The sequence below is a fragment of the Mustela lutreola genome, chromosome X, assembly GCF_030435805.1.
Source record: "Mustela lutreola isolate mMusLut2 chromosome X, mMusLut2.pri, whole genome shotgun sequence".
In the NCBI taxonomy this organism is placed as follows: Eukaryota; Metazoa; Chordata; class Mammalia; order Carnivora; family Mustelidae; genus Mustela; species Mustela lutreola.
In genome coordinates this window covers 12,253,487-12,277,512 of record NC_081308.1, presented here as the reverse complement: position 1 = coordinate 12,277,512, position 24,026 = coordinate 12,253,487, and the positions used below count along the sequence as shown (strand labels likewise).

Sequence of the window (24,026 nt, the reverse complement as noted above, 5' to 3'; positions counted from 1 at the left end):
TTACGTGGTATTCTTTGCAGCCCGGTTCATCATAGCTAAATACTGGAAACAACCTAAGTGTTCGTCAAAGGGGGACTGAATAAAAAAGTAGGAGATGCTATGCAGATAGAAGAAAGAATGGGGAAGAACGTTGTATAATGATGTGGATAGCTCTCCAAGATAGATAGAGTGTGTAGTTAAGCAAACAAGGGGCAAAACAATGCATATAATGTGCTACTATGTCTGTAAAATGGTGCTGGGCTACAGGAAAACACGTATTGTATTTACTGGCAGGTGCATAAGAAGTGGCCAGTAGCATACACATCTCACAGCATAGCCACAGTGGTCACCCATGGAGGGGGAGTGCTGATGGCGGCTGGGAACGGTGAATAGCCTTAGGACTTTTCCCTGAATTTGCTTTCTTATGCTTTTGATTTTGAATCATGAGAAAAGCTTACTTATTCAAAAGTTAAATATATATCTTAAAAGTTTAATGAAACAAAACACTTGCGTTTTGAGGAATCACCTGGGGAACTTGTTTTAAAATGCAGATTTTTAGGCCAAACCCCCAGATGTTCCATCAATTGGGAATTGGAGAATCTGCATTTTGCAACAAGCAGCCTGGATGATTCTAATGTAGACGGTTCTGGAACAGAAGAGCCCGGGAGCAGATGGCCACTGACTATATCCATGCAAGAGCTTTATTTTTATTGAACACTGAATACATGCATCTGTCCAATTAATAAATTATGCTTTATTATATTAAGAAATAAAACACATTTCTTATCTTTTATGACTTAAATATTCAGCTACACTGATTTGACTTAATGTCACACAGATCACATACAATGTAATAGAAGCACTGGAAACATGTCTCAGAAAAACTAGAGTACAGTCATTGAGCACACTTCAGAGAATTTCACATGGTCACACAGTTAAGTTTGCACATTTAAAAGAACCTGAATCATTCATATTAATATTGTGAATTTCTTATAAATAATTCATTAGTCTAAGGAGTCTAGGCAAAGCCAAGCCATGACATTATTTATACAAAGTACCACACCTGGAACTTGTTCTGACTTATTTAACACAGAGCACATTTTTGATGCAATAAATATTTACAGTTAATAGTAACAAGTACAATTATAATTTACAAAATATGAGCCTAATATTTAAAACAAAACAGAAAATGACATAAAGAAGTTTGTGCCATATATTTTTACAACTCAGGCCTTTTCAACAAATTTTATTACCCAAAATTCTGCTGACTCGGATGCAAGAAAGGTTGTGTTTGAATCTGTTAACCCCAGGTTATGGGCGTGAGGGGGGATTTTTTTTTTTTTATCACTTTTACTTTCATAATGTTATACATTATCAGTATCGATATATCAATAGCACTGGCTAAAACTTTAGCAAAGTGATGAAAAAATACGGATTCACAACAGTCCTAAATTATATAATGTACCTTGAACACTGAAATCCCGAAGTATACCAAAATTTCAAGCTCATCTGGGAATTAATGAGGTGTTGAATGTGTGAAGTTTTACTGTCCATTAAAATGATCCTTTTAAAAGACCATAAAATTATGCGAGTCCTGCCATGTCATTATATGGCTCTGGGAATGAATTTTAAATTTGGAGGAAAAAAGGAAATAATCTTATCTTCTAGAATGTGAGCTCAGAACGGGCAGAGAGACGATGGTATCTATGTTTTTAACAGGGCACCTAGGGCTAGGCACTCAGATGCCTAAGTGCATACCTGAGCTCCTAACTTAGTGTAGGAGCTATCTTTCTGTTAAAGGCTATTCTTATAGCCTGGGTCTCCAGGCTTCCAGAAGACCATCTGCTGTCATATCTTACCGTTTGGGAGGGGACGGTGGGAATGGGGAAGGGGTTCTACCCCTCCTGATACCTGTTCTCCAAAGAATCCGAATTCAAAGAAGGATGTCTGGATTGACTGTTCTCCCTTGGGTCTGTGTATACGGCTGTTTGCCAAGGTTTTTTTTCTCCTTGGTTAGTCACCAAACCAAGTGGGAAATTCTTCCCAGGGCTTCCAGTTGCAACTGCATTGTGTCTCGGGGGCAAACCGAACGAACGGACAGACTTCTCGCCCACCTGCTCTGGGCTACGTTTCAGCCTCTGCCTGCAGCGAATCCTTCACTTCCATGCTCAGAAGCACCTTCCATGCCTTTGTGTGTATCCCTGAATCAGCCTCCTGGGTAGCTCGTGCCTCTGGACAAAGCTAGAGTAGGGAATGGGGCTGTGAGTTACTGTGAGCTTAATTTCTCGCATGGGCTGGATTTGGGAAGCGGTGCTGAGCAGTGGAACGGACAGGGTCTTAAGAGAGATCCAGGGCCCCGTTAATACTCTGCCATTCCGCTGTGCCCTGTGACCTCGGGAGGGTGACGGGATCTCCCTGAGCCTCAGCTTCGTCATCTGAACCCTCTCCAGGGTACTCGGGAGCGAGAATGGGAATGGGCTCAGCACCGCATTGGGCACATCACTGGGGCCTGGTGAAGTCGAGCCCCCTCCTTTCCAGCACTTCTCGAGCCACAGAGCTCCACTGAGGTGCCACACAGATCCGATGTGTGCTGTGGCTTGTGTTTTTACTCCCCAGGCTCCCGCCCTTGGTCTCTTAGACTTCCGTTTCAGTGTCATCGGCGCTGGTCTTCGGTATCACAGAATGGCCGTGAACACAGATGCAATCACATGATGGCGGACCATGTGAAATCACCCTTTTGTAGGTGGAATATGCTTCAACATCTGTAGCCTCATCGTCCCTGGGTCTTTCATCTAATCTACATGGTCACTAGTAAATGCCATTTACAGATTTCCATAGTGAAGGATGTTAAGCAACTCTTTGGTGAGCAGGGAAGGCTTGGATTAACAATCGTGGACTTGCAATATTTTAACCAGGGGCTCTTAAACTTCTAAAAAACCAGATAAATTCCACTGAGTACACTTCTAATGTGGTTTCAGAAAGGTCTGTTCCTGTGCGCGGTTTGTTGACTGTGCTGGGTCTATTCCGCTGGCATTCACGCTCGGCCCCTACCCAACAAAAGGGTGTCTTTGAAGAACAAAGTTATGGTGAGAGGTGGTTTGATATTAAAAGTTATTGTGTTTGTGTTGGGGGTTGGGGGCTGGGGGCTCTGTCAGGGTGGGAGCCAAGAGGAATGACCGTCACAGGCAGAATAAACTTGAGCTTGTTAGGGCTTGGTTTCTTTGAACAGCGGACACAAAACCTGGCCCCAGGAGAGTGACTGATTTCTTTGTTTTCAGCTGTTAATCCATTTTATGAAGATTCAGCTGAACTTGAGACAACGTGCAAAATGTGCTCCAGTCCTCCCAGCAACTCAGGGTTACTTCAGAGCCGCTGTCTAACAACAGCTCCTCTGGGTCCTGGATGTGAAGGGCAGAAATGGCAAGAAAGTCTGCCACCGCCAACCCCCCCCCCCCCCCCCCCCCACACACACACCCAGACTCACCACCACAGAAGTGAGTACCGCTCAGCTCATTCAGCTCTCATACGGTCCCGGTCCCGGGGTGATCCTTTCTATCTGGCTTTTAGGAAAGTGACTTAGCCACCTTTTAGTCCACAGATTGAAGATGTCATTCAACGTGTAGTCCCCAAACAAAGCTACACTCTATTTCTAGAAGACATCGGGTACAGGATAGACTCTGAAACCACTCACCACCTCTACTTTGCGTGTAAATGAAAAGTATAACTTCAGTGTGCCCGTGTCCCATGGCCAAGTTCATTTATTTCTGTTCAGCGTGCGTTTTCGTAACAAGCTGAGTTTGGGTCATCCGAAGCAGCCTCTAAACTGACTCTTCCTTCAGGATGAAACCAAATTGTTTGGGTGGCCAAGAGGGAAACCCAGGGCTCGTAAATGAGGCAGAAAGCCAGGTGCAGTGCGGGGAGTTGAGGGCAGCCAGAGGAAGAGGGTTTAGCCGTCCACATTTACGGGGACTCATCAGATCGCCAGCGGGGCGGGGCCTCATCTGCAGCAAGCGGGACGCACCATCTCGCTGTGGAATATCGCTCCTAACAGCCGCCGCGCGTTCCCTGCGGGCAGCGGCCGTTGGTGGGAAGGCTGCCTTGTTTATTGCTTAATCTATCACTGTTGAGCTGCCTGCCTCAGGGAGGCTCAATTTAAGATAGATTGAAAGGTAGTGTCTGTCAATTGAATAAACACAGATGGTTTTCCACAGCAAAAATTGATTTTTTTTTTTTTTTTTTCCCTCGCCAAAGACATAAGCGCTAAACCTGATTATCTTTGGAAGCCAGGCGTGAAATGTCTTAGCTCCAGCCCCGGCCCATGCTCTGCCCTAACAGGGAGGTGATATCACTTGGGGGCCGGGGTGTCTCTCACCATCATTTCAGGTTCTTGAGGTGGAATAAGAAGTTGCTGTCCCCAGAGAAGGGCCCGGCTCAGTCCCTCGCAATAAAAAGGTTTGGGTCTATCCATCAGTGGATTCACAGACGTTTTAGCAGTCCTGGCTCACCGGCGGGCAGAGGCCTTCTCCGACCCTTTCATTTCAGGTCCCAGAGAGGTGGTGAGATTGGCCCCGGGACACAGAACTTGACGGAGACTTCAGTCTCCTTGCTGTCGGTGCAGAAGCTAGGGAGGAGAGCGGTGCGATCGATGCCGTGGTGTTCCCTGAAGGAGACATTAAGACGAGTCCTACTTCCAAAATGTCTTTGAAAGCAGGTCGATCAGAGACGCTTGACCAAGTCACACTATGCACCCAGAATGCTAGACACTGCAGCCCCTAACTAGGTAGGTACGAAGTGGCTTCATACATACAGTTTTGAAGAAATCCAAGGGTAAAATCGTGGAGCGCTTGTTCACGATGATGGGGGAACGGAGGTTGGGGGTGGGCAGGAAGACTACCCTCTGGGCAGGGAGGAGACCGGCCAATATGCTGTCTTATGTGTCTTTCAGCTTTAATCCCCAAATGTAATAAGCTAATGGGAGGGTTTTCACACAAGTGGTTCCAGTGAGCCCCTGGAAAGGATGGAATAGTCGGTCTCCTTCCGTTCCACTAACGGAAACAGGTCTGTGCATGCGGGCTGAAGGATTTCCCAAGAGGCGTTGTTGCAAAGGTAACAGAAGCGGGGCAGCTGTGAGCGGGAGGGCTGTATAAAGGCTTTAGAGACAGAACTAGAACCAACAACAAGACCCAAGGATGTTGGCAACAGAGGGGCCTTAATACTGACCTCTCCTGCTAGAGATGAAAACACGAGTCGAGACAAGGGAAACTGATAGGTAAACTCATAGCTAGAGACAGAGTTGGGATGCCCAGCTAAGAATCTTGGTTCTTTTCAAACTGTCCAGTGTTGTTATCCATAACCAGGAAAGCAGGTGGGTACAGAAGTGAAGAGGTCTCACTCCAACTGACAGTTCCTTCTCACTTGGACAGAGAAAACCAGAACGAAAGTCATCTTTGGATGTGAGGGATACACCTTGGGGCACATTTTGCAGAATGTGGGTTAACATGTTTGCCACCTGTCAGAATCAGCCCTTTCCTGGAGTCAAGAAAAACTTGGTTCAGGGTTTCCAAAGTAAGATCGTCAAATCTCTTTGCTCAGAAAAATAATAAGATTTCAGTCCAGTATTTTTCTGCACATGACCTTTTCATAAATGCTCCTCTTAACTAGAAACTTAATGTATCTGTAGTGTTTTATAACTCTTTCTGAAAGCTAAGCCCTCTGTCAATTACTTAGACATATTCAAACAGAAATATACATTACATACCTTTTATTCATTTCCTCCCACAGATTTTAGGTAAGCCTATGTTAAATGTAAACATGTTTCTGTTTCCACTGAGATGTGATCCCCCCCCCCCTTTTTTTCTTACATAAGAAATTACTGCTTCAGTGTAGCGGACAAGGACAGCCAAATCTAAGTCAATACATTTGGCTGAAAACCTGTATACCAAAAGTGAATATTATACTTCATGTACTTGTAAATGATGAATTGAAAGCATGATCAAATTCTTCCCTACAAGGACTTCTCTTTTATGGTAGAGCTAACTATACCATGGCTCTGAGTTAGAATTCAGAGTCTGAGATATCAATCCATAGCCTCGTGCGGATCTTGGTATATGTGTCTACGTGTTTGGCTGTGTTTTTGCCTTAAAATGATGTGTTGAGTGTTTCTCCGATGTCCCCAGTAACATCTTTTAAAAACAGTCAACACTCAGGGATTTGTTTTAAACTGGCTTCCAGTGTTACCAGTTTGGGAATGGTCCCTCCTACACGGGACTTTTTCACAGGGCTGGCTTTCATGTTAGGTGTGTAAAAAACAGCTCCTTGGTTTGTGATTATAAATATTCCTGAAAAATTACTCAAATCATATTTTTAAAGCACTAGTTTCTGCTTCAAGAAACGATAAGGTGAAGTCTTTCACTTCACTTTTAAAAGTGAACATTTAATATATAATTGTTCTGCTATATAAATCTGGCGGTTCATATAGTTTCTATGACTTAATTGGCCATACTCGTATATCAGGGCTTGTTGCTTAAGATAATAATTTCTCGGGCGCCTGGGTGGCTCAGTGGGCTAAAGCCTCTGCCTTTGCCTCAGGTCATGATCTCGGGGTCCTGGGATCGAGCCCCACATCGGGCTCTTTGCTCAGCGGGGAGCCTGCTTCCTCCTCTCTCTCTCTCTGCCTGCCTCTCTGCCTACTTGTGATCTCTGTCTGTCAAATAAATAAATAAAATCTTTTTTAAAAAAAGATAATTTCTTATTCCCTTTTCTAAAAAGGGACAGTTGGCTCAACATCAGAAGAACATTCAGAAGTTGAAATGGAAAATATAAGCCTTGATGGGCCTTTCAAACACCACAGCAATCCATTTGGGCTTCTCTGCAACTTGCCTACAAATTCATAGCCTTTTGAAGGCTCTTTGCAGGGTACAGAGACAACAGATGTGAGGGGTTCTTTACTAGCCATAAAGCAAAAGCGGGGCCCCCGGGTGCCAGGGTCAAGGATCAGCCTAGACGTACCCTTCATGACAGATGTTTCCGTTGATGAGGCTGAAGGTGGCCACAGAGGGATTGGTGCTCTTAAAGGAGGTCATGCACGTGGTACTTCTGCCAGTGCTGTGAGAGCGGGTCATCAGCCCAGGCCGGCAGCAGAGGAGCTGGGTGTTGAATTGTTTCCTGAAACTCTTGCTCAGCAGGTAGAGGGCGAAAGGGTTCACACAGGAGTTGGTGAAGGCCAGGAGGCGGGCGCAGATGCTGGTGATGAAGTGGAGCATGGAGGTGTCCACCTCGGAGTAGTGGTAGGAGCGGTACAGGTAGATGATGTGGTTGGGGAGCCAGCAGAAGGCAAAGAGGCCCACGAACACCAGCACTGTTTTGGCGAGGCGCTTCCGGGATTCAATCTAAGGAGAGAGTCACACACACGGAGACAGAGGGACCAAGGGACAGTGTGGGATGTATGCAGAGAGACAAAGATGCAGCCAGGGGGGCGGGGGGGGGGGGACAGGGAAAAAGAATCGGGGGAATAGATGAGCTCACAAAGGCACAGAAAAAGAGTTCAATGGGAGAAAGAGGACAGGAGAAAATCCAGCAAAACGAGAGAAGAGCAACAGAGACAGACGGAGAGAGCGGGGAGAGTCAGAAACGCAGAGATGGAAAAGCCAGGAAGCAGAAACCCATGAAGTAGAATATCGTTAGAATGTGCCGCTGAGAACAGATCTTTAAACAAAGTTGATTACATGCTTGAATGGATTGCACAATGAAATTTTAGTAAGTGACCTCTTTTTCCTCAGGAGAGCCCTGGTGCACTTTATCAGCCATATGACTTCATGTCTTTCTTGGCTCCACAGTTAATCATTTCTTACTTCCTCTGATGCTCAAAAAAGCAGCCAGCTTTGTTCTTTCTCATTGGCCAAGCCAAAATAACTTCCTGTTATTATTATTTTTTCCTATTATTATTTTTTTAAATCTCAAGTTATTTCTGGGCTATACCATACAGGAAGGTTCTTAGAACTTTCTGTTCCCAGCGCCCTCTGCTAATTACTACAAGGGGAAACATCTTTCTCATTTAAGCATTTGAGGTACAATGGATGTTCAGTATTGAGAGGTCTTTCAAATGCAGAGAGACAGTTTCACTGAGAACTGTCACTCTCTCCTCATAATGGAGGGGGGAAAAAGAGGGGGACTTTAAAGGGTAAAGCCACCGAGTCAGCTGTACGTTTAAACAGATGGGGAGTCTTTCTGCTTTTTCTGTCATACATACCACATGATCTACATTTTGACAAGAAAGCAAGAACTGACAAAGTGGAGAAAGCTGGAGCCCCTGGTTTCTGCTCTTCATACCTCAAGTGTGACATTATGCGGTGTTACGGGGAATGGGGAGGGAGTCTAACACGTACGGAGGGCAGTCTGCATTCTGCGCTCCAGGTCACACAGCCTCACAGCCCAGGGCTTATCCCCCTATATCGTGGGTGGGAGAACTGAGAGCCAGAGTGTGTAAGCAAGTTAGTCATTAAGTTTGGATTTGAGCCCAAATCGATGTGAGCCTATCTTAACCAAACTACTTCGGTTTCTTTAACCGGCCTCATTTTCCTATTCTCTCTGCTTCGTTCCCATGTGGCAACCGTCTTCCTATCCAAAGAACTTGACTGGAGTTTAAAGAAGTCACAACCCTAGGAGTTCAATATTTTATTTTGTTGACAATATTTATTCAGTTGTTTCTCAAAAAGAAGCCCACACTTCAACTCTTCCAGATTCTCAACACCTCCCTAGCGTAGGTCTTTAGTAAGAAAACAAGATTATAAAGAACACCTGAATTCCTGGGCTTCTGTGACTAGGAGTTTCCATTTAACATCACCCACCTCCTCTAATTACAGAATCAGGTGACGTGACCACCTAAATAATGTGGTTGTCAGTGGAGTGCAAAGGGGACCAAAGCCCCGAAGAGGAAGTGAACCAACCCTAAACACTCACCTGCTTCTTGACATGTATATTCCCTTCCACAGGCAGATTGTAAGCACTCTGGATCAGATTTCTAGCAATGAAGTAGTAGTAGACAGAGATAATCGACAGTGGAATGATGTAGAAGACCAGGAAGGAAGCCATGGAGTGAATTTTGGGGTGCAGCTCATTAGAGTGTGGGTATGGGGCACAGCTAATGAAGGTCTGGTTGGTGCTTTCCTCATGGAAGGGATGTAGATCAGAAAACACAGCCTCCGGGATGGCCAGAAGCATGGAGATAATCCAGATCAATGCGGCTTTGAGGCAGATCTTCATCAGAGCGTGAGAGGCCTGGATATCCATTGGTCGGACAATGGCTTTGTACCTGGGGCAGAAAAGAGCCAATGTCATGTATCAGTTGCCTAATATTATTGTGGATGCCGGGGCTGGGACTCGGGTGAAGCAAGCCAGGCAGCTGGGTGCAGTATTTAAGGGTGTGCTCGCTCTCAGGTTCATACAAGTGCTGACTCTGTATTCATACAACCATGACAGCGAGTGCCTCGTTTAATGTTATACCCGAGTACCTTGCTCTCCTTATCCTAGTCCTGGCTCTGAAGGATGTGTTCCCCTTTCTTCCCACAGTCCCTCCTGAGTTCAAGAATGCTTCTCAGGAAAACTGAAGCTCCTTTTCTTTTTTTTTTTTTTTTTTAAGGTTTTATTTATTTATTTATTTGTAAGAGAGAGTGTGCACACAAGCAGGGGGGAAGCAGGTTCCCTGCTTAGCAAGGAGCCCAATGCGGGGCTTGATCCCCGGACCCCAGGATCATGACCTGAGCCAAAGGCAGAGGCTTAACCCACTGAGCCACCCACATGCCCCGCTCCTTTCATTTCTCTTCTTAAATCATAGAAATTAGTAACAAGCATGTTTAACGAAGGACACAGCAGGCACCTGGCACCTGGGTGGCTCAGTGGGTTAAGCATCTGACCCTTGGTTTTGGCTCAGGTCATGATCTCAGAGTCAAGGGATCAAACCCTGAGTCAGTTTCTATACTCAGCATGAAGTCTGCCTGAGATTCCCTCTCCTCTCCTTATGCTCGCCCCCTGCTCGCACTCTTTCTTTCTCTCTAAAATAAGTAAATAAAAATCTTTAAAAAATATAAAGAAGGACACAGGGGCAAGAAGGTTGGGGGATTTGTTTGTTTTTGTTTGGTTTTCAGCAAAGCCTTCATTTTGAGTATTCAAATGCAGTTTAGGAAACCTGAAGTCACCGAGTATTTACATAGCCCTCTTCGCTTTTTCAAAGGGTGCAGAACAAACAGCCCACAGAAAAACTTATACCAGGAGCATCCCTGTAATTGTCAAATTAATCTTCGCCTGCTCGCCTTTCAGTCTCATCTTCTCTTGGAGTATTTAGGTCCCTCCTGGGTTCTGTGCTATATGTGCCCCATTTTAAACTGAGTGCTCAGGGAAGCAGACACTGAGATGGAACCAGAGGGACAAAAATTTATTGGGGAGTAATACCTGTGAAAGGCAAAGGGAAGGAAGTAATACTGAATGGTAGAGAGCTGACTCTGATGCAGACCTGACAAGGTCTACACCAGGGAAAGTGACCAACCATCCTAATTTGCCTGGAAATTTCCCAATTTTAGCACTGAAAGTCCTACATCTTGGGAAATCTCTCAGTCCCAGCAAACCAGGACAGCTGGTCACCCTATACCAGCCTAATGGGGAGCTTGGTAACAGAGATTGCCCAGCGGAGGGGTCCTGCCTTGGATGGAAATGGCCAGGCCTTTAGATCACCACTTTGCTCAGTCATGGGCTGGGGCCACCCCAAGAGTGCAACCTTAGTTACTATGTGGTTTAGTCACTGGGCAGGAACTGACCAAGAAGACCATGACCATAGCTTGAAAGCAGAAGCTGGAGGCTGTCAGCTCACCACAGTCCCTGCAGCGGGATAGTGAATCTTTTCTTCAAGGGAGGTCTGAGCAGAGCATCTCAATGTCTGCCACAACTCCCCGAACAACACCTAGCACCAACACCTAGCACACAACACCAGTCTTGTGTGCACTTGTCAGAGAACCCACTAGAGAATGAGCCTCTGGTGGGCAGAGTGTCTTCCATCTTGGCATCTGCTAGTACTGTGATCTGCGCACACTCCATGAATGTTTGTTCAAACGTGAGCCGTGATCGTGAGGAAGTTGTGAGTTGGGACCCACTAAGTGTGAGAGTATTCACTGATGAAAATGCTGTGTTAAAACTGGTTCTACCACTGATACTCTTTTATGTAATGGACTTTAGTGACGGGGGAACACTTGTTTCTACTTGCTTCTGTGTTGATTAAACTTCCATTGGGTTACCACTCTTTGCTGCACCCTGATTCCTCACTCACTCTCTGCCTCCTTCCAGGGAACGGGGAGTGAGTTATTAAGAGGTTAGTTTGAGAAAAATAACCTGGCCTATACACTAGGCTCAGAGAGGCCTATGGTTGTCTAATTGTCCCTGACTAGGGGAGTGGCACATGTAATATAGGAGATCAGGTGTTTGCAATTCATTATTGCTGTGGACCTAAGTCACAGTCTCCAAATAGATTTATCAGGCATAGAAGCAATTATTTTTATTGTTCTCGATTTCTTTGTCTAGCTCTCTGTTCCCAGCTCAGGTAGAGAAGAGAGGGCTCTTATTTCATGGGCACCCTCAGCACTCCAAAACAATACTATAGTCCTGCTTCCGTGTACCTCAGTTTGCTTTTTCCATTCACAGACTATATTAGTTCATTTTTAAAAAGATGTTATTATTTTGAAAGAGAATGAGAGAGAGAGCCTGAGATGGGGGAGGGTCAGAGAGAGAAGCAGACTCCCTGCTGAGCAGGGAGCCTGATGCAGGACTCGATTCTGGAACTCCAGGATCATGACCAGAGCCGAAGGCAGTTGCTTAACCAACTGAGCCACCCAGGTGCCCCTGTATTAGTTCATTTAAAACAATTACAGAAAAAACTAAAAAATTTCAGAGGAAGTTCTCTTTTCTTTTGGCACTTTCTCTACTCACTAGTCATCTCCAACCTTTTTGTTCCTAGTTTAGAATGTAGGCAAGGAATTTATCTTTAATTAAAGGTATGTCAACATCTTCAGCCAAAGATGTATGTGACTAAAGCTATCGCTGATAAATCAATTATAGATAAAGTAGTAATTATGACTTCTATCTGCATTTTCTGGCAGAAAGCAGTCATAAGTACTATTAAGTCTCCAAGTGAAGGTGATTGACTCCTGCATGAGTGACTCACTTCTGCATGAGGCAGAAACCAGAGTGAATGGCTTACCTCCTTTTCTCTTGGGAATCTTGTACTCCCAAGTGCAAATGCCATGGGAACTGTTGAGCTGCCATTTCAAATTCACAACTTTTAAAACATAAAAGATAGTATAGGGACGCCTGGGTGGCTCAGTTGTTAAGTGTCTGCCTTCGGCTCAGGTCATGATCCCGGGGTCCTGGAATGGGCCCCACATCAGGCTCCCTGCTCTGTGGGGAGCCTGCTTCTCCCTCTCCCTTTACCTGCTACTCCACCTGCTTGTGCTCGCTCGCTCTGTCAAAAAAATAAATAAAAATTATTTTTAAAAAAAGATAGCATAAAAAACATTACTTTTCTAGTTTTTCCAGAAAAATAATTTGAATCTAAATAAGCCTCTATATCTGTGTACCAGTTTTCAGAAAATGTGGGGATAAAAGAATCTGCTAAATGATGAAGATACTGTCAAATCCCAAACTGGAAAATTCTACAGAAATGACTCCATTTTTTCCCCCAACAAATACATGCCATAAAAAAGGAGAAAAAGAATTTTTTAAAAGGAAGGAGGATGTTTATAGACCTACTGGGATGTGTAATACATATTAAGTGCAATGTGTAGGCTCCTGTTGGATTTTGATTCAAACCAAACAACCATATAAAAAGATATCTTTGAGATTATTGAGGAAAATCAAATAGAGATTTACTACTGGTAATATCAAAAAGTTATTTTTAATGTACTGGGTGTGGTAATGGTATTATGATTCTGTGTTTTTTAAAAAGACATTATTTGTTGGGATGCCTGGGTGGCTCAGTGGGCTAAGCCTCTGCCGTTGGCTCAGGTCATGATCCCAGGGTCCTGGGATCGAGCCCTGTACCAGGCTCTGTGCTCAGCAGGGAGCCTGCTTCCCCCTCTCTCTCTGCCTGCCTCTCTGCCTACTTGTGATCTCTGTCTGTCAAATAAATAAGTAAAATCTTAATTAAAATAAAAAGACATTATTTATAAAAACCACACCCTAAAATATTACCATGAATATATTTACAGTGAAATAATAAAGTGTCTAGGAATTGCTTTTAAATATCCAGATACATTTCTGTATCACTTGTGCAATTAAAAAACAAGAAAAGATGCACTGCAAACAATTTTCTGTTAATGGCATATTCATAAAATATCAAAAGTAATTAAATAAATCCCATTTACTAAGCTCTTGCTTTATGCCAAGCAGAGAAGAGCATCCACATTATCTCATTTATGTTTCAGACAACAGATGGGTGCCATGACCCCCATTGTGCAGGTGACAAGCTGAGGCTCACTTTCAGAAGTGGTAGAGTCAGCATTCAGTTGACAACCAACTCCTTTCAGGATATCATAGCTCTTTCGGAAGAAAGCTCCGGGTAAATCCTTCTTTGAAGCAGAGAAACAAACCAGAAGTTTCCCAAATGGGTATGGAACACACCAGATGTTCCCTGGAAGTCTTACGGTTCTACAGAGCTTGGGACATGTCAGTCTGCTTCTTCTCTGGTTTAGATAGCTCTCCCCAGAGCACCCAATGCAGGGAGACACCACTGGGGTGGGGGCGGGAGCAGGGGTGGTGGTTCTTGTTTAGGAGTGATGGCTGGTTGGACTGGGGTGGATACTTCATCTAAACCAGCCAGTGAACTGCCTGACCAGCTACTAAAGAGCCTCTCTTTCTCTTAAGCATTTAAACTGAAGGGAAAAAAGAGAGAGAGAGAGGATATAGTTGGTCAATAACAGATGCTGGAAATAAAAGATTTTGATGTCAAGAAAGGGAGTGGGCATATTTTAACCATGTGCAAGATAAATAAGCAGAGTAGGTAGATTGAGAGAAAGAGAAAGAATGAGGCATATTTGAAAGAAGCTGATGGGGCGCCCGGATGCCTCAGTCGGTTCAGCGTCCAACTCTTGATTTCGACTCAGGACATGATCTCCGGGTTGTGAGGTTGAGCCCCAAATAAGGCTCCTCCCTGAGTGTGGAGTCTGCTTAAGATTCTTTCTCTCCCAAGGGGCACCTGGGTGGCACAGTCAGTTGAGCGTCTGACTTTTGGTTTCGGCTCAGGTCATGATCTCAGGATTGTGAGATCGAGTCCTGTGTTGGGCTCTGCACTCAGCGTGGAGTCCGTTTGAGACTTCCTCCCTCCCTCTCACTGTGCTCCTCCCCCTCCTCCAAAAAAAGAAAAGAAAAAAGAAGCTGAGATGATGTGGCTCTAAGTCAAATGGAGGACCTCTGGTTCCTGACCCATGAACTGCTTGTGAATGTACAAGAGGTCTCCTGTTACAGTCTTAAACTCTTCCATTTCCTTTTCACTTGAGTCAGTTTGAGTGGCTTCTGTTCTTTGTCAACACAAGAGCCTTATCTAGAACAGTTAGACATGATGGACATTTAAAGTTATCATCAGATTTATTTCCAGCATCATTTTGCATGCATTATCCCCCACTTGCTGCCCTCTGAAAGAATGAGCTATCAACCTTAATTATACCCAAGAGATGGCCTAGTCTATGGTCTGTTCCTAAATTGTCCATCACTCTCCTGCCTTCCTCCTTTCTTTCTGCCCAGTCCCAGAGTCTTCATTCATCGGAATCCTATCCTTCCAGATTCTAGCTAATAAGTACCATCTTGATGAAGCTTTTGCTGCCCAATCTAGGCCTCCATAATTCCTGTTCTTTCTCCTAACCTGTCTAATTTTATGACAGGATTATGGATGTTTTTTCATTTTATGTTTACTAGGCACCATCTTAAATTCTTTGCTAGCTTTCCATGGGTATGTCTTTTCTACCTGACCACCTAATAAATGTCCTGAGCTTAGAAACTTAAACATCTGTTCCTCTTCTTCCTGTGTCACTAAAAATGCTCCAGGTTCCTTGTTCTATGTACCATTTAATTAAAAGTAGAGGCTCAGTGCATACTTGCTAATTAATTAATAATCTGTGACTTGCAGGTGTGTCTCTTATGCCCAACTTCTCAAAAATAAGAGTAGATTCACTTTTACATATTGAGTAAGAATCATTCTTCTACAGACTGACAGATTCATTCCTCTGATACCATGGGGCTCGAGACAGTTGCTTCCACTCCTAAAAACATCCGTGCTTCATTTTTCTTATGCAAACATCAGAAAGGTCAGAAACTTCCTGTGTCATAAGATTAAAGTCTCAAAGAGATTTTTGGCAAGTAGCGGGAGTGGACTCCCACAGCCAGGGTTAGAAACCTTTGCCCACAGAAGCGTATATGTCTTTTATTCAAATATGGGCAGTGTGTTTATTTTTAAGAATGCAGCATTTCAGTCCTCATTTGTCCATAATTACCTACTGAAGTCTGTAGGAATTGTTGAACAACAATATTTTAAAATCTCCTGAGGAGCGGACTGAGGGGAAGAGAAAAGTAAAGGAATCAAATGGTCTAAGTCATTGGCACATTGTCAGCATTTAAATTAGAATGCTAACACCTAATCAGATTTGATGAGGCTATTAAACATCAGCTTTATTTTGTCCTGAGAATAACATCAGGAAGTTTTCTGAAGAAATGTGAGGCGATTATTAGCTGACTTGTAAAATGACCATAATCCAGAGCGATGGCATCTTATTTCCCTTTGAGCTATTACTCTGCCAGTGCAGAACTTGCTGGTCCTTGGTGCACAGCCAACCATTATCTTTAAGTGTATAACACATTATAGTTATCCTTTTCTGTTCTCTCCAGGCCAAATAGCTCCAATGCTCTTTTTTTTCACCCTTCTTGATATACTCTGGTTTTCTCTGGCCTCTAATGTGGACTTGGGAGCAGAGATCTGGTTCCTAATGGTGATACTACCAAGTAGATTTACGGTCTTGGACAAATCATAGACTCTGTACTGCAGTATTCTCATCCCTCCACAGGAGATAATAACTGTAGTCTTCAATGTAATAACTGATTCTGGCAAAAATGATAAAACCACTGAAGGAGAGGTTTTAGGGGAACAGGATATTCACATAGACTCAAAGGGTCTCCCCATAGACTACTATCTAATTGCAAAGAGGAAAATGTCCCTCTGTGTTGGGGAGATCCAGAAGGCACTCCTTTCACCAGGTGGCCAAACCCTGGGTGAACTTCTCTACTAGTTAGAGTAGGCATAAGGCCTATGGCCCAAGATACTTGGGTGTTTCAATTTCTTTTGGAAGTAAAAGAAAAAAAGATGAATATAATCCATCTTGGATTCTATTTATCTTTATGCTGAGATAATTATAAAATATAGTTATTAATTTTTTTAATGGAGAAAGGGTCCTGTGGTAAAAGGTAAAAGTGCCAAGGGCCCATGAAATTCATAATATGGCCTTGATTAAATTTAGCCTCACCGATAATGGGACCATCTGAGACCATGTGCCTCCTCATAAAATGCAACGGGAGGAACACAACATTGCCTATGCAGTCATCTTGCCCCAAATTTTTAACCTGAATCTATATATGAGGAAATAATCAGACGAATCCAATTCTAGCACCTTCTACAAGATAAGTCGCTTAGATTCATCAAAATAGTCAACATCATTTTTAGAAGAATATAGGGGAGCTACTGTTAACACCTTAAAGGAAATAAAAGAGATATAACAAGTAATCCTTTTCACAATATGTACATACAACGAATTATGCATCTTAAACGTATACAATGTTATGTGTCACTTATATCTCCATAGGACTGGAAGAAAAGAAAAGAAATATAACAAACAAATGCAATGCGTATGCCTTAATTTGATCCTGGATTTTTTAAAAAAAGTAATATCTTCTTTTTTTTTGAAAGTGGGGGAAATGTGATTACATTTTACTTATGTAATGTTATGTATGTATGTATGATATTACTTATGTAATATTCTTTAATACATAGATCATATTAAGGAATTCATTGTTAATTTCGTTAGGTGTGATAATGGTACTGGGGCTCTGCAGAAGACTGTCTGTGTTCTTAGGGAGTGCACACTGAAATACTCAGGATATTTGCACCTTACTTTCCAGAGTTCAACAAAATAAAGCAAAACAAACAAATGTGTGTGCACACGCATGCACACACACACATACACACCACACACACTGGATAGCCAAGAATAAAGCCTAGGAAATGTTAATTGTTGAATTTGGGTGGCTATTATACAGAAGTTCATAAACAAGGGAGAAAACATGCTGAAATACAGAATTTTAAAAAGATAAACTAGAAAAAGAGATAAACTAACAGTAAAATAACAACTTCAAAATAATGTGTTAGAGGCACCTGGGTGGCTCAGCTCAGGTCTTGATCTCAGGGTTGTGAGTTCAAGCCCCGTGCTGGGCTCCATCATGCTGGGCGTGAAACCTACTTACATAGAAAAAGAAAAAATAATGGGTTATATAATTTATTCTGTTTTATTAACTGTCAACCTGTTTGTCATCAGAAAAAACTTTATTATAATTCTAATGTGATTGAATGTGTCATATCTGATTAGTGCCTGTACCAGGAAGGAGGGAACTAGCTTCTTTGTTATATTCATATTGTTGTCTTGGGCTTGCAATTTTAGTATCATTGACAATCTGTGGGGTTTTGTTTTGCTCTGTTTTGTTTTGCGGGAATATTTTAAAGCTGCTTATCCATTTGGGGATGTTATTATAATTAAAAGTAGATCATGCCAAAACCCAGCAATCCGGGAAGCCTCTTCAAAACCCGAAAGTGCGGGGGAGAAGAAGGTGCCATGGTTGACCCTTCTCCGTGCTGCGCCTTGTACTCCTGCTGCCTGAGCTGCACGGGATAAGAGGTCCTCTGATGTGGACTCACGGAGACAGTGAACCTCAATTTCAAGAGTACATATTTCTAATGTTTAATTCATCTTTGTTATTAAATAAAAATCAGTATAAATAGAAGTTTTGATACTTTCCTCCCTTACCTGTTAAAGCAGGCTGTGCCTCTGCTGAAGGGCATGAACCCCACTTTGCAGTCCTCACAGATGAGGGTTCCCTTCTAAATGTCAGTGTCTCTTACAAAAGGGTAACTTGGATTAAGATTTTCAGAGCCTGTCCTGTGTCCGCTGTTTCTTAAAAAATAATCAGCCTAAAATAAACCTAACGCCAAAAGGGCACATTTTGAAGCGGCAAATTCTGCCCTTTGGCTGGTATTGAAATTAAAGGAGAAGAGCAAAAAAATTATTAGAATGTCCATTCCCCACCTGCTCCATCCATGGTGAAAACATGGTGGTTCGAGGCAGAGACAAAATTCCTTTCTTCCTTGAGTCTGTGACACGGACTCTCCGGCCTCTCTCACTGCCATGTGCCCACCCTCAGGTTCGCTGTGGCCTGGGCCTAGAGTGAGGTCTGAGCTCTTTCATAAAGTCAGAGACTTGGGAGCCAAGCTGAAAGAGAGCTGCAAATAATTGTTGGACATCTCATGGTGCCGTGGCAGAAGGAGCTGGGAAAATATTGACGCTTAGGGCCCAAATTGAGTTTCAGCAGGATGACCTAATTCCAAAGCTCCGTGCTAATCCTCTAAGGGAATCTGTCAGAGGGGTCTAAGCAGGATGAAACATTACAGTTGCCGGGGGTATGTTTCAAATGACAAAGGGGAGCAGTCACCTACTGCGACTTCAGTCGCCGCACACACATCCTGGCACAAGCTGTTCGTAGGCCATTCCTTAAAAAATGTTAGGGAGGGAAGAACATATATTTATAACTTGTTAGACTGTTTCGGCAATTTATAAGCCCAAAAGTTTGAAGAACGTTTATAAATCCCACTTGCGAGTTGTAGTTAGACATGGCCTGCATTAGCTCAACCGAGTAACAGAGAAGCTAGAGGACAGGGAAAAGAGAAAAGTCACCCGTGCTCCAGGGCAGAAGGTAAAATAGACTCGGGGCAAAAAACTGTCTCCAAAAATGGTCATTCACGGCCCAACAGGCCCCGAGACAAGGATTTAGGGGGAAGTAGTTTGTTTGAGGGGGGATCCCAGGAAGCACAGGGAGGGAATGGAAGGGACTAGAAGCCAATGAAGGGTGCCATTCTGGGCAGCTGGTACAGGCCTGCTGGGGACACCCTGAGAGACTGGCAAGCCCATTCCAGAACTGTGCCACCAAGGCATGAGGAGGCCGAGGTGTTTCTCCCAGACTCCCCTCCCTCTTTGGTTGAGAATGGTCCTCCATTGTTCATTCTGGAGCACTCCCGCCTGCTTCAAACCCTCCCATGGCCAGGTATCGCTCTTGGTCCGGGAAAAACAGCAAGTCCAGGTCTGTAAGGGACCTCCAGGGAGTGCGAGGGATATGGGTGGGCCACCAACAGCAACCACGATGCAGATTCTTCTCCCGGTCCCGGCAGTTTACCAAATGCATACACAGAAAATGAAATATCAGAGAGAATGTTGTTTTTTTAATATATTTCAAATTTGGGGGGATAAAAACAGAATTTCTAAATTATCTCAATAAAATGCATTATCTTTTTTTTTTTTTTTTTTCAAAATAGGAATTATTATTAAAGCTCAAAAATAGCATCATGGGATATGAGTCATTGTATCTAAGTATAAACATTTAATGGCTCGGGGCAGCCTGGGTGGCTCAGTGGGTTAAGCCTCTGCTTTCAGCTCAGGTCATGATCCCAGGGTCCTGGGATTGAGCCCCGCATCGGGCTCCCTGCTCAGCAAGGAGCCTGCTTCCCCCTCTCTCTCTGCCTGCCTCTCTGCCTGCTTGTGATCTCTGTCTGTCAAATAAATAAATAAAATTTTTTAAAAAAATTTAATGGCTCTATATTTAAATAACCTTTTATGAGAGGCTTCATACAGGGTGAAATGTTGACCTAACTTTGTAGCTTTTTGGGTCCTCTGGCCCAGAGGGTTGATTCTGATGGTGTTCGCGAGGTACCCTGGGTGGTAAAGGAGCCCCAGACAGTGAGATGGAGGGACCGGAGGGAGACTGGGAGCCCTGGCTTCTGCACCCATTTCCATAATTTGCTATTTTTGCAGAAGCATGCTGTCTCAGTTTATTTTATTTTATACTATTTATTTAACTATTTTATACTATTTATTTAACAAAAACTTGTATTAGACTATGTGCCTGATATAGCTCTTAACACTTTTCAGGAATTAACTTTCTGAATCCCTTATAATGATGCAAGGAAGTAGGTACTACGGTGCTCATCATCTTCTTACAGATGGAGAATCTGCTGCGCAAGATGAACTAGGTCACCGGAGCTCACGCAGCCAGCAGGTGGCAGAGTGCAGGTTTCAACAGAGGTCCTGGGCCCAGTCCCTAACCCATGAGACTTTCAGATCTCCATTTCCTAACTAATGGTATCAACCTTACTTGCTATAACGAGGAGCTAAATAAAGTGTTTCAAAAGCACTTTGGAAACTAGGAAGCATGATTTAAGTAAAAGGCTATCGCATTCCATGAAAAGAAATGACTATCCCCTGAACAGCTGGTTGAGATTTCAACAACATCCTCTCAGCTCCGTTATGAACAGAAATAACAAAATCCTGCTAATGGTACACTCACTTTTTTGACTAGGAATTCTAACATTTCATAAAGAAGTCAAAACATTACCTCATTTCATCATTATAAAAATTATATTTAATATATCACAGGAATCTGTGATATATTAAAAGTAAATATCCTTGTCTCCATAAGATCAGAAAACTGAGACGTAAAGTCACACAGCTGACAATGAGAAGAGCCAGGACTCCCAACTCAGACATCATTTCAAATTTAGTGCTTTTGAACTTGTCCTCACTATGAATAGTGCTACACTAAATGTGACCTCCAAAAATTAATAATAAAAGAAAGAACAAAGAAAAAAAATACAATGAAAGAAAGGACAGTGATTATTTAATAGGGAATTTCAGATTGGGAAGATGAAAAAAATCCTGGGGGTGCATGGTGGTGATGGTTATACAACCATGTGAATATACCACAGAATGCCACAGAACTGAGCACTTAAAAGTGATCAAAATAGTCAGTTTTCTGTTATGTATATTTTACCACAATACACTTAGGAAGGAAGGAAGGAGGAGGGGAGGGAAAAAAAATGTAGAAGTTTGTCACCAGGCAACTTGGGGGCATCTTAACTAAGAACCAATTGAAAAAGTTGGCTTTGAGTCAGCAAAGCTATCATCAAAGAAAATGGTCTAGACAGTGCATCTGAATGACGTTTTTCAGTTAAAAATTTTAGTATCAAAGTGCTAACAGCCTTCTCCCAAGACATTGGCCATGACCCAAACACTTCCTATTTCTCTAACCATTTCAAGCCCAGACACATCCCTGGATGTACTGAGGAAATGATTCTCCCTGAGAACAATTCTCCTTTTACATCATTTTAAAGGGCCTTGCTTACAAGAGAAGAATTTCGAAGAGGCAGCACTGTGCATGACGGTGAAACCATCGGAGGAGGTTGGGAGAAGTGCAGCATCTGGTCACACCTTCCCTTCTGCCAGGAGCAACAGGAACCCTCTGCCTCCGCCCCCCACCCCCCACCCCCCACCATGCCCACCCACCAAGCGAGCTGGGATCTGGGTAAGCCCGGAGTTAGAACTCTCTACCTAAAAAACCTCTCTATTTTTCTTCATTTAGTTAGTATCCAGTGGACATGTTGGAAAAGACACATATCTTAAAGACTTGAAGACTCTCAAGTTTTTGATTCGAAAGCAAATGCGCATAACTTGACAGAGCCTCATATTTTAAAGCACCACAGAGCTGTGTGATTCATCTCGTATTGTTTTTTTCAGATCCCCTAGGGTAGTCCATCCTGGCTAACTGGACAGGGGTCATGGATTCCCCTAGGTTCTACTTTGATACTGTAATAGTGTTATAATGGGACGGGTAGGCAGCTGTCCTTATGGTGAACATAGCATAATGTAGAAACATGTCAAATCACGAAGCTGTATGCCTGAAACTAATGTAACACTGTGTGTCAACTCTACTCAGAAAACGTATAGTAAAGACTCACTGCTTAATGACCACGTCAGCAAGCATGCACACACTTCTACATCAGGAGAGCAAACCAAGGATCTATGGGCCAACTCTGTCCCTCTGCCCATTTTCATATGGCCCACAAGCTAAGAGTAGTTTCTGTTTCTGTTTTAAAGATTTTATTTATTTATTTGACAGAGATAGACACAGCAAGAGAGGGAACACAAGCAGGGGGAGTGGGAGAGGGAGAACCAATGAGCTGAGCAGGGAGCCCGTCGTGGGGCTCGATCCCAGGACCCCGGGATCATGACCTGAGCCGAAGGCAGATGCTTAACGACTGAGCCACCCAGGTACCCTGGGCTAAGACTAGTTTTTATATTTTAAATGGTTGGGAAATGATCAAAAGAAGAATCACATTTTGTGACATGTGAAAAGTACATGAAATTCAAACTTCAGGGTCGGTTGGTGAGGTTTCACAGCAACACAGCTATGCCCATTTTCTTAGATAACATCTAGAGCTGCTTTCATGGTATAAAGGCAGTGTCGAGTGCTTGCAAGAGAGACCTTCTGGCCCACAAAGCTGAAAATACTATAGGGCCCCTTGACAAAAAATGTTTACTGGTCCCCAGCCTGTGTGCACTGAATGTGTGAACACGGCTAGCATTTCTATTGTTCTCTGCCTGTTTATACGAAAATTGCTATTTCCTTCTTTAATGGAGGAGAATCTGTCTTCATTTTACACAGCGCACTGCCTGTTAGGCTTATTAGTTGGCGATAATAAGACAACAGGCCACTGACCTTTGCCGTGGGTCTTCCAGTGCTAAACGCTCATAGTCCAGGATGCTTCGTCAATTTATCGGCACAGGTAAGTGCTAATTTAGTACCTCGGGCTCTCCTTGGCACTATGGACATAAAAATCCTTGACCACGAGGGACTTAAAATCTGTTTGGGGAAGCAAGCTAGGCCCAGGTAAAGCCCTGAAAGAACAGAATGATACTTAACATATTACATTCCCCTTCATGAGGCGCTCTTAGAACAGACGATGCGGGGTCAGTCTGCGAAGTGCTTTTACCATGGTGCAGATATGTGAGTACATGTTTAATGAAAAACCTGTTTTCTGTAGAATTATGGAATTTAAAACTTAGGAGTCATTAAGTCCCGTTCCCGTCATATTACAGAATAGGAAACTAGTGCCCACAGAGGTCCCCACGGTTGGTTAGCTGAGAACAAAGACTTTAACCTACGTCTCTGGATCCCCTAGTTAGTTATATTTGACTATAGCTCTTCAGTCTCAGGTCTTTTTAAAGCAGCAGTCAAGAATACTTTAAATATTTACTATGCTTATCTTCATCCTGTGATACTTGTTTCCCTCAAACCATCATTTCAACCTTTAATTGTACCTCTGCTGAAAAACCTAGGAAAGAAAAGATGTCAAATTCTGATTTTTCTATTCTTCTGTAGTGTTTGTGATCATTTAAAGTAGAAGAGGAGGCTTCTACTGCATGGCTTAGTCAGTTGAGAGTCTGACTCTTGATTTCAACTCAGGTCATGATCTAAGGGTCATGGGATCAAGTCCCACATCAGGCTCTGCACTCGACAGGGAGTCTGCTTCTCTCCCTCTCCCGCTGACTGTCTCCTGGCTTGACTACACATGCACACACATGTGCTCTCTCTCTTTCTCCAATAAATAAAGAAGTCTTTTAATTTAATTTAATTTATTTATTTGACAGAGAGATCACAAGTAGGCAGAGAGGCAGGCAGAGAGGAAGGGAAGCAGGCTCCCCGCTGAGCAGAGAGCCCGATGCAGGGCTTGATCCCAGGACCCTGAGATCATGACCCGAGCCGAAGGCAGAGGTTTAACCCACTGAGCCACCCAGGCGCCCCTAAATAAATCTTTAAAAAAAATAAATAAAGTAGAAGGGGGAAAGAATAAATAATAATGAAATTCTTAA

General features: G+C 43.3%; 1 protein-coding gene across 1 annotated transcript in view; it reads right to left on the bottom strand.

Annotated features, from left to right (window-relative positions):
• Positions 1 to 666: 666 nt before the first annotated feature.
• GRPR (gastrin releasing peptide receptor) overlaps positions 667 to 24,026 on the bottom strand; it is a 275,794-nt gene continuing 252,434 nt past the window's right edge. The window contains exons 6-7 of the mRNA XM_059157743.1: positions 8,938 to 9,289; positions 667 to 7,367 (exon numbers count right to left, since the gene is read on the bottom strand). Of these exons, the coding sequence (XP_059013726.1) occupies positions 6,978 to 7,367; positions 8,938 to 9,289 (742 nt within the window). The 3' untranslated portion in view covers positions 667 to 6,977. The remainder of the gene's footprint in view (positions 7,368 to 8,937; positions 9,290 to 24,026) is intronic.